We start from the raw sequence: 16292 nt of genomic DNA, 5'->3' as shown, positions 1-16292 counted from the left end.
ACGGGGCTTTAGTCGCGCTTTGAATAAAACGCGACGAGATTTCCCTTGACATATTTTTATTTGGTTACGGGCATGTTTATATTTAAATTTTCAATGGAAAAAGATTATTCTAATGCACGGGTAATTCCATTGGTGACATAAGGGTGTCTGTTCGTTTTTCGTGTAGTAGTTAATTTTGATTCGTTTGCTATTATGTAGAGGCGATATCATTAATCGACGGCGTATGAATAAATATGACTTAATTCTAAAATGATATATATGATCTGTCCAAAAAATAATCCTTTCAATCCTTCAATCTTCTTAGAAGTACAATTTTTCTTAGGTCTTTGCACATTGGTCCTGGTATTTCTTCTGTTATCTTTCAAAACAACTTGCAAAGTACTTTCTTCGAATCGCTATGCTATCGCGTCTTCGCTAAGGAATTTAGCGAATTTTAACACAATTTCAAGTTATCCTTTCAAAATTTAAATAAATTTCCTTGCGACAATCGAAGTAATTCGAGGATTAACGTCAGTTAATGTATGTTTTATCCAATGATGAAACGACAATTGCATTTGCGAAACAGAATGCAGTTATTGCGATTACTATTATCAATGATTACCCTAATAGACTTTCGGAGCAAGAAGCGAATATTAACTTGAATCGTGTAACCGTGACTCGACAAATTTTCGACGTGAACTAATTGCCGTTGCCATAATTTAATATTACCGGTGCAAGTTTTGGAAGTGTACATTTGTTCCGCAGGTCGAAGAGTAACCTTAATTCGTAGTCATTAGATGAGCATGACAGAAATTATATGAATGTACAGTTTAAAATAAAAAATTATCGGGAATAATTCCTGCTTTTGAATATCAGCTGATGAAATGCCATTATTAGATTAGAAAATTGAGCGATGGGCGATTTATGGTTCAATAACGTATTTGATTTATTAATCAACCAGTCAAACGTCAAATATCACCACTCAACATCAAAACTGAATATTTGTTAATCAAACCTTTCGAATCATATCATTATAAGAGATTCCATTTAAATCACATATCTTCATATGTTATAAATCTGTAATTAAATATGCACGATCGAAATAATTCCATGTTGTTATATATTGAACATGCCGATTATTTGCATAGATAATTAGATAGATAAAATTTGATACCATTGATACGATTGCCTGTAAATACATTTTACTTCCTTTTCCTTTTCTTCCAAATAAAGATAATGTAATAAATAAGTCTATGAGTAATATCGACATTTTGTAATCGAATCATGCCGATTTTTGCGAAACGGCGAACGATTCCAGGATTTATCGTGTTCAAAAAGCAACGGACAGCACGAGTCGAGCTTCCGTTGCGGAGGAAAAGCAGTTTCTAGTTTCCTGCATGCCTACGAATGCGGTAGTCGAGGCTCGTAAATTATGAAGCGGAATTATGAAAAAAGGCACGAACTTCGCCGACGTTTCTGCGAAAATGCAGCAACGCACGAATCTACGTACGACTACCATGTATTCTGGTCGAATAAACGAATTTCAGAGGTGAAACAGAATAGGGACGAAGCCAAAATATTAAGTCATCCCATAAGCGATTTTCTTTCTTAACTTATCTACGAGAATTTGGATTGTATAAACAATTACTTATTAATATAAAATGTTACTTTAACTATTTAACCTTTCTAATCATCGATACCGGTCCAGTTGCAGAGATATCGAGATTTATCACTTCAGTGACAATTAATATCCTCCTATTATAGTAATTCAATTAAGAAGACCCGTGTCTCTTCCAGCAGCATGTTCGATTAATTATCACGGGTCGCTTATGGAAAACATAGACTGCGACGATAATTGGGTTAATTTTATACGAATAACGCCGAGTCACCTGTACGATAATTAATTATTGCTTCAACGAGAATCGCTCGTTCTTTCTCTCCCTTTTCTCCTCTTTTTCTCCCTGATTTTCTTCGCGCGATTTATTAACGTCGGCCATTACAATCAACTAACGATGCTAATACAAATTTGTATTTCAAATATTAAATATCGTTCTGGATCATTATTTCGCGTGGCAGATTAATCTCGGATATATTCAGGAAGAGACCGGTCTATTTGCATTGCAAAGTTCCGCGCAATATGAAATGTAACTCGAACGAATCTCGATGACGTTCTCCGCTGGATATCCTATTTCCACTAAATTAATGTGATTTCAGTGTGGCGACCGTGTTGTCCCCTTAAGCTGTAATTATTCGTTTCACAGGGTTTTAACACGATGGTAGAATTTGATAATCGTAATTTATTAGATCGTCCGGAAAGTTTTACGTGGAAACTTCGTTGACGCTAAGTACTTGTAGTTTTATGTGCGTTTGATTGAATCTCTGATATATTGCTATAATCGCTGGCGAACACGCAACTACTTTGTTCTAAACCCTTTTCGTTTCTAATGTTGATTTTAGTCTATAGATATTATTGTTTATTATAGCCATTATTAGACTGCGGATGTGTATGCAAATTTATATTTTTATGAATACAATTAGATAAACATGCACATTTCAATATATTGTATATCTCTGCCTGTTACATACGTATTTATTTATCATACGTATTTATATACTTGAGAAAATATTTCCAGCATGATGTTAACAAATAAAAAGCTGCACATTTTAAATTTAGAAAGTTTTGGTATGAAAAAGTTCACAAGTCACACTGAATATGCGCATACTATTATATGTACATGTGCCCACCAAGTGGTTACAGTAGTGGTAACAGTGGTTTTAGAGGAAATGCTTCATAGAGCGGAAGTTTGAGAGATCCTATGGACCGTAGATATTCCAGACCGCTTTTGAAAGTATCTGGAGGGTGTTTGAATCTGAATTTCATTTAGGGAATACAAGCAGGAAGTGGTTTAATTTATTCAAATTTTTTAATGAATATCATACAAAGGCAACAGGCAAGTTAAATTTTAACATTCAATAATTAATTCCATGCTGCCAAAACTATGCATGCACGATGATACCAGTCACTTTGAATTTCTTCCACAAACATCATTTCCAAAACTACTTCCAAAAACATGCATTTACCATGTCGCTGCAGACCCATTTCAGCTTCGACTTTCTTATCGATCGATAGTCGCTACGTATCATGCCACCTTTGATCGTTCCGTTCAACAGAGAAGTAACTTGCATCTCGATGAAAGAAAATTTTCTGATTAAAGTAGACCTGGAAGCTAGAGTCTTATCCTCTTTGTACGAGCTGTTCAATCTCAATTCTATTACGAACGTACGATCTTGAAATATCTATGCACCCACGAGACGATGACACTAACAGATAGCCAGCTTCGAGCGGCGGAACTTCAACTTTGGATCGACGACGACAGACTAAACAAATTTCATCGAACAAGTTTCTAGTTGACACTGATGTTTCTTTTGCTAGACAACGTATAATCACGTATCGTAACTTTTACGCTGACATTGTATAAAACATAGCATAAGCATTCGTTCAATATTTCTCAAATAATTTCTATGCTGACATCAGGAAGAATATTTAAAGGTGAAATGTTTGAAGACCAGCTTAGAGTTGGTTATTGACGAGGCAATACAGCATAGACGAAGATTACAAGGAGTTTCTATGATTTGTTAGCGACAACATCAACATCTGGTAGAGATGCGAGTATTTTTAGAAAATAATCCACTTGTTAAATATCTTCACGCAATATCGAACATCGAAACTAAATCCTCAAATTCCATAATTCGAACAATACCGTCAGTCGCTCGATTCACTCCCCTTGAACTCAACTTGATGAACTACTACAAATTAATGAAATAAGGTTACCAAATAGGCTGATATGGAAGCAACGCGTCCCACCAACTCAATTCCGATACGCGTAAATCGAACATATCGTAACCGCGTGACTTAATAAATTCTATCCTCTCTTGAAGATCTGCTGTATCGGAAACCGATGTGGTTGACCACGCAATCCCGATCTATTGACACGTAAAAACTCGTTATCGAGGCTGGAAAGTATTCGTCGTCTCTAGCAGCGTCTATTTATCTGTAGCCCTCGGTGCGGCCGGGAAAGCTTTTTCCAAGATTGCTATACCACTCCTTTGCTCTTTCCATTGTAACGAAATTCCGGTGTTTCACGACACACAGACGTACACACATACAAACACGCGAAGTCTTATAGAAAGACACACGGCAGGGGAACCAGACCGGTGCTCTTCCTTTAATCCGAACGCGAAGAGAAATCCCTGAGAGCCCCGGATGACGAGAGAGCCGCAGAGAAATGCCTCACCTTGTCCCGTCCTTGATTTTCTATCCACTCACTGTCCGACAGTTTGCTTTTCTTTCCTTCATCCGTCCATTTTAGTATCACTTCCTTTTTCCTCCCTTTTCTAACACAATCTCTCCCATTCATCCCTCCGAGAGGAGAGAAGCTCTCTTTCGGTGTTTCTCCGAGGGAATGACACCCTTAAAGCTGGTCCTCTCGCTTTCACCGTGCGAGACAGGAGATTCTCTCCTCATTTTACTTTTCAATCTTCGGGAGGATGCGATTTTCTTCCTCATTTCCAGTCTGACAATATTAGGGGATGAAGCGAGCGAATGGGTACCAAAGAGGGGGTAAGATCGAAGGGTGGAACGGTTTGAGAGATTCGCTAGGAGGTGAAGAGGGTGAAACTAAAGAGATAGAAAGGGTGCATCGGTAATCGACCTATCACCTGTTTGCGTTAGCACGCCGTTAGGAAATTCGATTTACCTTAATGACTTGCTACCATTCAACACTTTCAAGATTCCTCCCCCCGAATGGCTTTAAACCTCTCCACTATGTTTTCTAGTATTTTGTATCTTTTTTTAGCGATTTCATTTGGGTGCGTAGAACGCTGCTTCGCCAGAGGCTTTTGAAAATGCGAGAACGTTTTAAACTCGGCGGATGAAATGAGCCGCTATCGTGTTTTGGATAAAGATTCGATGAGTTTTCCATGCTTAACTGTTATATTAGGGAAAGTGATATTGCTCAATAGAATGGAGGAAATCTAGCTTCTTATACCGTTTTATACAGAACTTTCGCTTTGTAAACATTTTTCTTTATTTTCATTGTGAGCGTATCAAAGGAAGTTTGAGAATTTTCTACCTCAGGTATCCCAGAATTCTGCATAACAATTAGCATACGAAAATATGTAGCAATGTTTGTAGTTATACTGGATGTTACAGAATACATTTTCCAGTCTCGCAGCATACGCTCATGCATATATTACGTTTTATGTTGCCAAATGATGAAAGGGATTAAAAGCAATTAGTCACTACGTCCTGCAGTAAATTATTAAATTATGAAAATATGCGAATAGTCTCCTAATAATGTACTCAGAGCACATTACAAGAAGCCATGCACGATACTTGATTAAACATTTTTCCCCTTAAATAGTATTTTCTAGTCGTAATTGAAATATCAACATTCTACACATAGCACATACAATCATTTCAATTATACTTTCCAAATATTCGCAGCTTCACTACGGTAAATTAAATTTGTACATTCGTAAATTCCACTTCCTCGCATTAAGCTATATTTCAGTTCTATTAGCTTCCTCTTCCGTCATTTCGTCATAACAACCAGGAATTATTAGAAAGTAATGAAAAAAGTAATTTGGTTGGAGCAATTAGCGAAGAACCCCTAAGTCCGAGCAAAAAGGATTTAGAATCTGCATTATGGCGTTTCATCGCGATCTGAGAAATTCGGCGTCGCCTCGTCATGGGCTGACTCGCGTGAATCCGGCTTAACCCGACCATGGTTCGTGTGCAAAGAGCCAACTACGCGACCACGTACACATCGACGCATGATTATACTTAGCGTAAGGTGATTATTTTGCTGAAGCTACTTGGGAGTCGGACAACTAGTATTAAGCCGGGTACGGTATCGCGTCAAAACTTTCCGGGATCTGCTGGTAATCGCGTCAGAAAATAAACGATTAAGGGGATACAGAACTTGTGTTGCATACGAATGCACTGCGAAAAGGACCTGATTGTAATTTTCAAAGCGTAACTTATGAATTTTGTGAGGCATAGCTTAGAATTTGAAACATAGAAATTAAGTAAGGGTTGCTTACTACGTGAAGATGAATTTCTATTACACGATTGGGAATTAATGAATTTTGTAGCTATTGTATCCAAATAAATCTAGTTTATGTGTTCAGCGAAGTATAATTTAGATTTTCATATAGGAATTAAATAAGATTGAGTTTCAAGGAATTATACACGATTGAATTTTCTAGATGTTGCATATAAAGAACCAGAGAAAATTTACGAAGAGTATGTTTAATTGAAAGTACGTACATGCCACGGAGAAAATTTAACGGAATGCAATGAAGATGTAAATTTGCATTTTGATATCGTTTGCATATTACGTGGATACGATTAAATATACGTTCGAATTTATTTCCAAAAAACAAATCCTGACAAAAATTAATTTCAAATAACAAGTTTGCATACAGGTTAAATACGTGGAATGCCATCAACCTGCAATTTATGTATCATTCCGTATTCAATGTAATATGACCCGTTCGATTAATCGCAAGACAACGACGCGTCACCCAAAAAATCCAGGACTCTCACAAATAACGGCTGATTCATGGTCCCGAATCAAATTTCAATGTATAAATTTTCTTTTTCTCTGTTTACGAACAATAATTTGTATGCAAACTCACCTCGAGAACATGTTCCGCTTGGTTCTCTCGATCGAGTTTCCGGCCGCTGGTCGTGATCAAACCTGAAACATAATTAAATAGAGAATTAGATCAGCAACCTTAATAAATCCCGATTAAACGGTGTTTCAATTAAGGTTTCTGGGCTGACGTTTTATCGTCGAGTACCGACCGGTAAACCGACGCCACCGAGCAAACCGGAGGACAATTCTCCGTGGCAATTTACGGTGAAATGAAAAGGCCTCAATTAGCGGGACAAAGATTAGCTCGATGCCCACGGTTTCCACGAAATTATAGCGTTCAGATTTCACCGGGATCCCGTCGAACTCGTCTCTCTATTCTTTCCCTCGTTGTTCACATTTTCTCCCTTCGCCTCTTTCCTCTCGTCTCTTTTTCATTTTCTATGCAATTACGCATAGATATACATATTGTAGCTGTCGAATGTATTCGTGCATTTATCGTAGAAAATTTGCATGAATATATTATGTGTGTTGTACAAGATTTTCTGAAACTTCTGAAATATATTGGTAACAAAGTATATATTGCAAGTATATATACATTTAGTAAAAAGCTAATATGACACGGATAGAGGTCTTAAATATATAATTAGTGCTAAAGATGGCCTCGTTAAATATTATGGCTTTCTATAATGTATGAATGACTGCACAATTACTTTATTGACTTTTTCTGCAGAAAATATCCGTATCTTCTCGATACATTTTCAGATTCGTTTCAAACTTTGCGAACGTAATTATGACAGCCACATCTCATTATAGTGCTAGTGAAATTTCGAAGTGTTTCTTGTAGCACACATAATATTAAAATATATTCATAAAGAGATTCCATATGTGTTTAAATACTCTCGAGTGCCACTGTATATTTACGCACATACAGTATATTTTATTTCACACCTACGATTCAATGCACGATGGGATTCGTTTGTGGTTTCACTTGGCGAAAATTCGAGGACTAACGATGACCGACGATGATATACCTTTCCGTTCCGTTCGTTCCATTCGCAGCGAAGAACGAACGGTTTTCCGTCACAGCGTGGAATCGAAAAGGCTCGAATGCCTCGCGGACACCGGGCGTTTCGCGCATCCGTTTGCCTTCGACGAGTGTCGTCGAAAAATAATTGAGGGAAGGGGGAAAAAATGAGAGTTTCGGGTCTGGCATTGTCTGTAGCCGAGCTTCGAACGTCGGCGATCGAGAAACGTCGACGTGGTAATTGGGTTTCGGTCCTCTATTCGTCGCGGAGACCGTAACAATTTCGCGGCAAATTGTTCTCCGCGAGGCGTTCCTTCTCGTTTTTCCGCCGATGTTCGTCGCCAGAAACGAAAGAAATTCGATCCGGAGGAAGACTGAAAAGTGGTAATGTTTCTTACGATTGATTTGATGCTGCACAGATGAGAGAGAAGATTAATTATTTATAAGAAGAATGGATGATCGAAATGAGACTGAAGCGTTGATATTACCGTTTAAATGGATTAAATTAAAATTTGCCCGTCGATGAGTAAAACTAGAAATATATTTGAAGAGTCAAATGTAAATCCCTCGTCGATGGTTAAATGCAACAATTTTGTAGAAAAAAGTGAAGGACGAATGTTTTCTTGTTCGAGTAAGTTGAAAGAAAAATTAATCTAAACTGTACTATTTAGTATTACAGACTCTTGCAATGATTTTTGTAATGACCTCTTTCGAAAGTTAGAAAGAATTTTCCATTTCGTTAAGCTACGCCCACAACGTAATAATTTTAACTATGTTTCAGTATGTAGCATCTAACAGAGCAACTTTTTGACAGGATGACAGAAGATTTAACCGGATGCAGACAGTTTCCGGACTCTGAGAACGTTTCTAAAAGCAACATTGCAGAACAAAAACGAAGCCCCTGAAAATATTTCCAGAGTACATTGTCCCGCGGTCGCATTCCTTTTTTTTCATTCTGCACGGTTTCTCCGGCTTCCGGCAACAGCAGCAAACGACACAGATTTTATATTTCAACCGGAAATACTAATCAGGTTAAGAAGCCGCATGTTTCTATTTCGCGAAGACGCGAGAAGTTTGCCACACGTGCGCGAAATTTACCAAACCTCTGATTCTGTGCATTTCCACTACACTTCGAGTGGGGAACGTTTGAATTTCGTGGATGCGAAATATATTGAACGCGGCTGTGTTCACGAAGCTAATTATCGACCAAATGCATGCGCTAATTAGAAAGCTTTATCTAGCTCCTTGAGGTCTGACTTATTCAATAGGGAATATTATCAAAAATTGCGTAAAAATGAATTACTGGTTAAATTTCTGTAATTCAATCGCAATTTATTTTCAAATATTTCCTTCTTTTGTCTACTTCTTTCAGAGATAAAAAACAATTTACAGATACGTCCGTCCAATAATATCTATATATAAATTTAAATTGTGGCTGTAAAAGAAAGAAATTAATTACAACATTGAACATAATTGACGAAACGAGCATGAATACCCAATTAGCTTTTGGTATGGTAAAGAATCAATTACAATTGCAAATGAAATTTTCAGTAGGTAAATGAAGATTTGTATACATTAAAATTCCAATAGATGCTAACAAAGTTCGACCGTTTCAATATTCTTCAACTGTATAATTCAGTTTGGTTACTGTTGGACAACATCATGATAATATAATTTACTTTTTATAACGAAATCAAACATGTCGTTTATGGCGCATTTCAACTAATATTCAATAGCTGCTTGCACTCGCAAATTTTGTGTAAATTACACAAAAATGCGCAGTTTACTAATAACAAAAGCTCGTGCTTGTGTGTATTACATAATTAGAAACACAAAGCTGTCGGATCACACAGCGCCATCAACACAAAATGACGATATCGTGTCATTTGATCGAATCGAGCCCAGATCACAATCACGGGTCGATATAAAAAATTGACAAGAAATTACAGTACGGTCGTCAAATGCAATATCGTTGCTCGAATACGACGCTGGTACGACGTACACTTTTCTGGCCAAAAGATTCGACGTGGTAATAAAGGTCGACGTTCTGCCAGCGTGCGCTTTTCTCGTTGGAATCACTGGTGAAACGAGAAAAAGGGGAAGGTTAGAAGGGTGAGATGACGCGACGAATGTACAGGATGAGTCTGAAAGGCTGTTGGAAAATTTACGAGGGTGATACACGCGTGTCAAAGCTAAGATATGTAAACGATAAAATGGAACCACGATAGAGTCGGGTCCTTTTTCGGTTCGCATTGCAACGTCCAACTGGAGATGATTTTCGTGTGGTCACTGATATGGATTTTTATATGGAATTTAGAGAAACATTCGAATAACAGAGCGAAAGAATGGATTGATGTTTTGTTGATTTTTCTATAGTTACGTAACATGAAAATTAAAATAGTTTTGAAAATGCTCCATTCTTTCTAGGTATTTAAATAATTTATAATAACAGATACTCTCTACGATTCTTTTATATTTATTAATTATTGGATTTTACTGGGATCTACGTTTAATTCCTACATTCCTCTCGTAAGTTCTTTTTTATTGAAGAAATACGTAACAAAAGCTGAAATGGAAAAGAAAAGATTTACATTAAACTACATTATATACATACCAATTTAAATAACATTTTAATACAATGTACGTAATTTAATACGTTTAATGGCGCTCTTCCGGTTCAAAAACGATTCAAAACTCTTACAAAACAAGGTACAATACTTCTATTTCCATGATTCATTCGCGTCACCCTCTAGGCTCGATCTACGTAAGAAAAAAATGGTCACGAGGAACGAGAGATTGTCGAAAAATAAAGTGAACAAGACGGAGTGGGAAGAAAGGGAAAGCCTGATATCGGTAAAAACTCGACGACAAATAGAAAAGTTCGCGACGTAGAACGCATTTAAATAATTGCTTTTCGTTTTGGTCCCTCGGTCTCATCACATCGAGACATCGTCGTCTCGACCGACTCAGCCGGATGAACGCGCGGTTCGTCGCACGTAGACAGCTTTCTCCGCGGGAAATTCGTTATCGGAAATCAAAACTATTCGCGATATTATCGACAGTACTATCTGGTTCCGCCGGTATACCAAGATGTGCCGCTATCATCAGATCAGAACGGATTTATTTTTCGTCTCCCCGGAGCACAACCGACGACGTTCATCCCCGAGATCTCGAAGCTCGCCGGCAGCTTACTCTATGACGACTACTAAAAAATGTTCCGTGGAAAAACGTGGGACCAGCCAGCTTCCCCGGAGAAATTTTTTCCCCTGCACAGTTCACGACGCGTCGTCGAGCGTGATTTCCGGTGAAGAGTGTCGCAGAGGTTCTTTTCACGTGCATTCGAGGAACATCACCGCCGCGTGAAAATATCGCGACTGAACGAACAGTGTCGCGTATATAGGCTGCGTATTTGAGCGGGGAAAAATTGTGAATCGAAGTTTGAAAAGGGTTTTGGGCGGACAGAGGAATGTTAGTGACACCTTAGAAGTTAGAGTTGTATACATTGTGTTATTGGTCAAGTTTGATTTATGTTCAAAATGAATTATACACTATATATACGTCGGTTACGACTAAGCCTAAGTGAAACGAATCGAAATGAAACGGATGTGTCTTTATTAATTTCCAATTGCGCGATGATCGAAGTCTTTTTTAACGGGTTAAATGGTCGCATATTATTTGTCAGTTTCGCGAACACTGGTCGTAACCGAGCTTAAACTTTAAAATATCGTGAAATATTCAGTAACATATATTCTACAACAAACTAATCCGATGCTGGAACAAAATGCAGCGCAAGTAACAAGTTGCAATATTATTGTAGCGTCCTGATGAAAAGTGGTTCATCAAGAATAATTCATTTTCATAGAATTAGCATGTGATCGAAATCAAGGCAGAACTCGAGAATCGGGAGATTTATCGCGGTCACGTGTTATTTAGGTATGCAAATTACGCATCTTGCTCCACAGATCGGTAAAGGTGAAACTCCGGTGAGTTGGAGGCACGAAATCAGGACGCTTGGAAATTTAACGAGCGCCGGTACAATCAGAAGCCGCCATTGATCGCGTATGAAGAATCGAAACAATTGCTACCTATCGACGTGTACGTATCGCTTTGAATTGCAAATGCGTCGCGGGATCTTAAAATTCGTGCCGGATCGGCTGGTGTTTTTCGGTCATGTCGGGCTATCGACCTTATTCCATCGGTTCCGATCGTCGAATAAACTCGGATAAACTCGCGAACGCGATTCTAGAAGCTCTCAATCGACGACATAGGACTTTCGTATTGAGTTTCCACGTGAACAGGTGTTAAACGAAGGAACGAGCGAACGGGATAAAAATAAAAGAGCGAAATCGTAGGGTTGAATGAGCCGGGCTGAACACGCTGGTTGAGACTGAATTTCACGTCCGAAATGTGTGACGAGAGTTTGGTGAAAGAAAAAGTAGATTTACCGAGTTTTATGTTCGTCAAGTTAAGGATATGCGAATAAAATATAGCTTTCGTCATGTTTGCAGGAAATTTCAGAAACTTTAAATATTTCAAAAGCATAAAGATAGAAACAATAAATGACCAGAGAAACGTATAAACAGATAAATAAATATGTATATTGGGAACTATTAGTTAATACTCGCCTGACGATAGTGTCGCGTCACCGATCATCATATTGTTACGTAACTTTGTATAATAGATATTAAAGTATCACGATTTCAGATAAAAGTATAGTAAACTTTAATCAGATTCAACGAAGGATAAAACGAGCAGTACATAGTTAAAAGCTGAACATTGAAATGTAAATATCTTTCAAAACAGATTGAAATTATATCAATACATTGAAAGTATTAAAAATGTACTAATGATCCATTATTTTTCATAAATATAAAATTTCTCTTCAAATATTTTTTCAATCGGACGAATAAGCAAAATAATATCTCTATCGCCTTTCGCCTGTTCGAATACTCGATTGTAGCAGACATAAAAAAAAACCTTTTCGTGATAAAACGCGATGTTCACCGGATACGACTAACCTGTTTCACTGGCGCATGTGTACACACAGCTTTCCCCGGGCTGCAGCGTATTACACAGCCGAGAGAGCCGTGGTATCTGATCTAATCCCCGCAATAGCATTCCCAAAACGCCGTGATTATCCGTTATTATTTCCTGAGTTTCTTTAAATAAAAACAATACAGCTGGTAAACCGTAAACGTAACAACCGCGGGAAATTAGATCGCTTCGCGGTGACTCTCGTGCTGTAACTTATGCAATCTCGTCGGTAGTAGTCGGCTCTTTAAACAGCGTTTACGTTAGGCAACTTTTGCTTGATTGACCGATTCGATCGGTCTCGAATCATTGAAACTCAGTTGAAAGTTTTCTGTGTAAACCAAATTTCAATCAAGTGGAAACCTTCGAACAACTTGTGATCGTCTAAACTGAAGTTATCCATTTGTCCGCTTTTGTTCCAACGATTTACTTTTACGTCACGTAATTACGAATTACGTTAGGCTTCGCGATTTGTTCTTTTGGTTTCCGCGAACTCGTTCGTTCTGCTTTTCGTTCGAATCGGGAACGGTTGAAAAAAGGAAATGGAGAAGTGTTTCGTTACGTGCGCGTAATTGCGATAACGAACCTGAGGGAGTTATGCTGTACAATGTACATGCGATTTCTGACCTTCTTTCCGAGCTGATTGTTGGGATATTTTATGGCCGGAATCGTGCCGCAGTTCATTGTGCAGTGTCTTTTCTTTTTACTGGATCCTATCGGCCGACAGTTCTTTCTTTCGTTTTTACACGTGAATATCAGAGATGTAGCGAAGAAACAGTTATAATTTGTTGAAAATTTGAGACGGCTACGCGTGGTTAATCGCAAGCTTATCTTTGTGCAAAAGAATTTACATTTGTAATCGAGTACATGAGATAGTAGCAAAGTTTGAAAACAGAGTATTAATAAATTTACGGATCGGTAGCATCTCATAAAAATTCATAAATATTATTATCGGAGGAAAAATTTCATTCTAATTAATGCTCTGACAAATATTCTGTTCTCATATCATTAACATTCGCCTCGTTTCAAATTTACAAAAATTCCTATAGTAAAATATCCATTGATAATCAGGCGGAGATTCAGAGTTTATGTTTCCAATTTCCAAACTCGACGCAATTCTTGGTTCAATAGTAACACTGAATGAAATAGACATAAATTCTAGTCGTTTTATCATCACCACCATCAGCATCAATCAATACATTAAATGCTTATTAACGAGCAGATAATTCATCTTAGTACCTCGCGTTCATCTTTCTTCGTATCAGAAACATTTATGATTACCTCCGGCCAACTCTTCATTCCCTCAACGATAATTCATACAATCAGGCATCGCTACCATCTTGCGTCTTTCGATTCCCACAAAGGCCGGCGATTGCATCGGTTCACAAATCGCCGAGCGATTACAGTACGCACGCGTGCGTAGTTCCTAATCGCGGCGATCAATTTCGCGTTCGCGAGACGAAGAGAAAGTACGCGTATAAGCATACGTTTATACCTTGCAAAATGGCCAGGGTGAAATTCCCGGCTAAACGACCTATCTGTTCTTCACGCACGATCATCGTAGTTACCATGACGATCTGTAGGCTTATTTCGAATCTCCCCGGCTTGTTTCTAAATCTGCGTATTCGCCGACTAAGCAGAATCCATGTAAACGTGCATGATCAGTCGGATACTCTGATAAGTATTTTCGACGCGCACTTGTCGACTACTCTAATATTAGATATGTTCTACTCTCGCATCGTACAAGATATGGCGTAGTTTTGATTACAATTTTGATCGCTCATTTTCAATTATTTGTTGCAGATTGGTGTTAAATTTATAGATTAACGCGTTGACCGCCACGCGGATTTTATATATTTCTCCCTGGAAGTTGTAATAGATTGAAATATGCTACGATATAATATTTAATTTTTGCAAAATATTACGTTATATTGACAAACTTCTTTTCTAACAATGTTGTCTAAATCACTCATATCATTAAAAATTTTTACTTCATAAAATTGATCTTGTCTTAATTACTTTAGAAAATTTAATCGCAAGGACCATTAACGATCTTGACAGTCAACGTGTTCGTTGAAATAAATTGGTAGAACGTGTGGAGAGATTATTCGCATAATTGACGGATAATAAAACGTAACGTTAAAGAACGCCAAAATTTCGAAGCAATTCCAAAAATCTATATCTTCCTGTTCCTTATTCCATCAAGATTCAAGCATCACCGGAGCTCCATCAATTTGTCGCTCAGCAGCCGTAGAACCGTCAGTTCTGTGAGATCGAAATTCATTTCCGACGATCCCGCGGATATATCCTGGTTGAACCGCGGAAGCCTAAAAGCGCTTAACTTCCAGCTACCATTTGATCTAGCGTGCTCGACGCATCGAATTCCCGGTGGAGATCGCGAAATCGGCTTAACGGACTCGACGACCGCGTTAAACCACGCAACGTTTTACGCAACCCTGTAGTCTCCTACATATTTATCCGAGATTATTACGCTTTGTCACAGACGATCCACCGGATAAACAGCTTAGAGGAAAAGAAGCAACCGAATGCGTTCGCGTTTCACTTAATCACTGTATTAGGTTAAGTCGCATATACACACGCTGTGCAAATGCTTTCGTGCATTGTTGATGAAAGGAATATGCCGAGGTTGTATTACACTAATCTTTTGACTCGTGACAGTAATTGCGAGAATCAGAAGAAAAGCAGTGTAAATGACAGAGAATCATTAAAACTCTTTTTGTTATAGAGGAAATTTTGATACGAGAAAAATTACTTGGAAATATTAATGTATTGTGGCTGTGATTACATTGTACTATGTTTTCTGGCGAGCTAAGAAATAATTATAAAAATACATTTTATCGGAATAAATTATTTTTGTAATTACTGACAATTTTTAGTTTCTTTATATTATTTAATACCAGTCCGCTATGCATGGAATTTTGAATCAAGCATTTTAATTATTCCAGCTTTTGAATATTATAAGTAGAACGACTGATTATATAACCAATCCTTAGAAAAAATATTAAAACGTGAGAATACTGATCATTAAAAAAATACAAAAAAAAAATATAGTGAATCATGAAGTTAGTATAAAATATTATTTAATGTTTGACTCGACGAAGAAATAAAAAAAGCCAGGATTCCGTATATTCCCAGGTTAAAGGATCAAAAAGTCGAATTTCTAATCTCTCACAAATTTTATTAAAAAATGTAGGTCAGCTGTGACTAGTCTGGTGAATATAAAGAGTAAAGAAGCGAAAGTATAAATTCAAAAGATTTACTTTTAAATTCGATCTCCAGCAGGCACATGGTTCTCAACATCTTCATCGTTTCAATCTCATCATGATTTCACATAAATAAGGATCATAACCTCACCCCAATCCGAGATCCACTTCACGCATCGAGGTATTCACCTAGCAAAAAGCCGACTCTCTTCATCTACTTCAATCCCGGCCAGCGAACAACCTCTTGGAATCGTCGGTACTTACATCGAAACGCGCGATACAGCGAACGTGCAAGAAACTTTGTGAATCGTGGAGTACGATTTATTTTCAAGCCATTCGGCCAACCGAAATATCGTTCATTCCATGAAACAA

General features: G+C 37.8%; 1 protein-coding gene across 13 annotated transcripts in view; it reads right to left on the bottom strand.

Annotated features, from left to right (window-relative positions):
- LOC122568651 (fat-like cadherin-related tumor suppressor homolog) overlaps window positions 1-16292 on the bottom strand; it is a 496717-nt gene that overhangs the window by 45807 nt on the left and 434618 nt on the right. For all 13 annotated transcript variants that reach the window (XM_043728621.1, XM_043728626.1, XM_043728623.1 and 10 more), the window contains one exon: window positions 6682-6743. In XM_043728621.1, the coding sequence (XP_043584556.1) occupies window positions 6682-6743 (62 nt within the window). The remainder of the gene's footprint in view (window positions 1-6681; window positions 6744-16292) is intronic.

Source organism: Bombus pyrosoma, linkage group LG6 (genome assembly GCF_014825855.1).
Source record: "Bombus pyrosoma isolate SC7728 linkage group LG6, ASM1482585v1, whole genome shotgun sequence".
Taxonomy (NCBI): Eukaryota; Metazoa; Arthropoda; class Insecta; order Hymenoptera; family Apidae; genus Bombus; species Bombus pyrosoma.
This window is presented reverse-complemented; position numbering and strand designations above follow the sequence as displayed.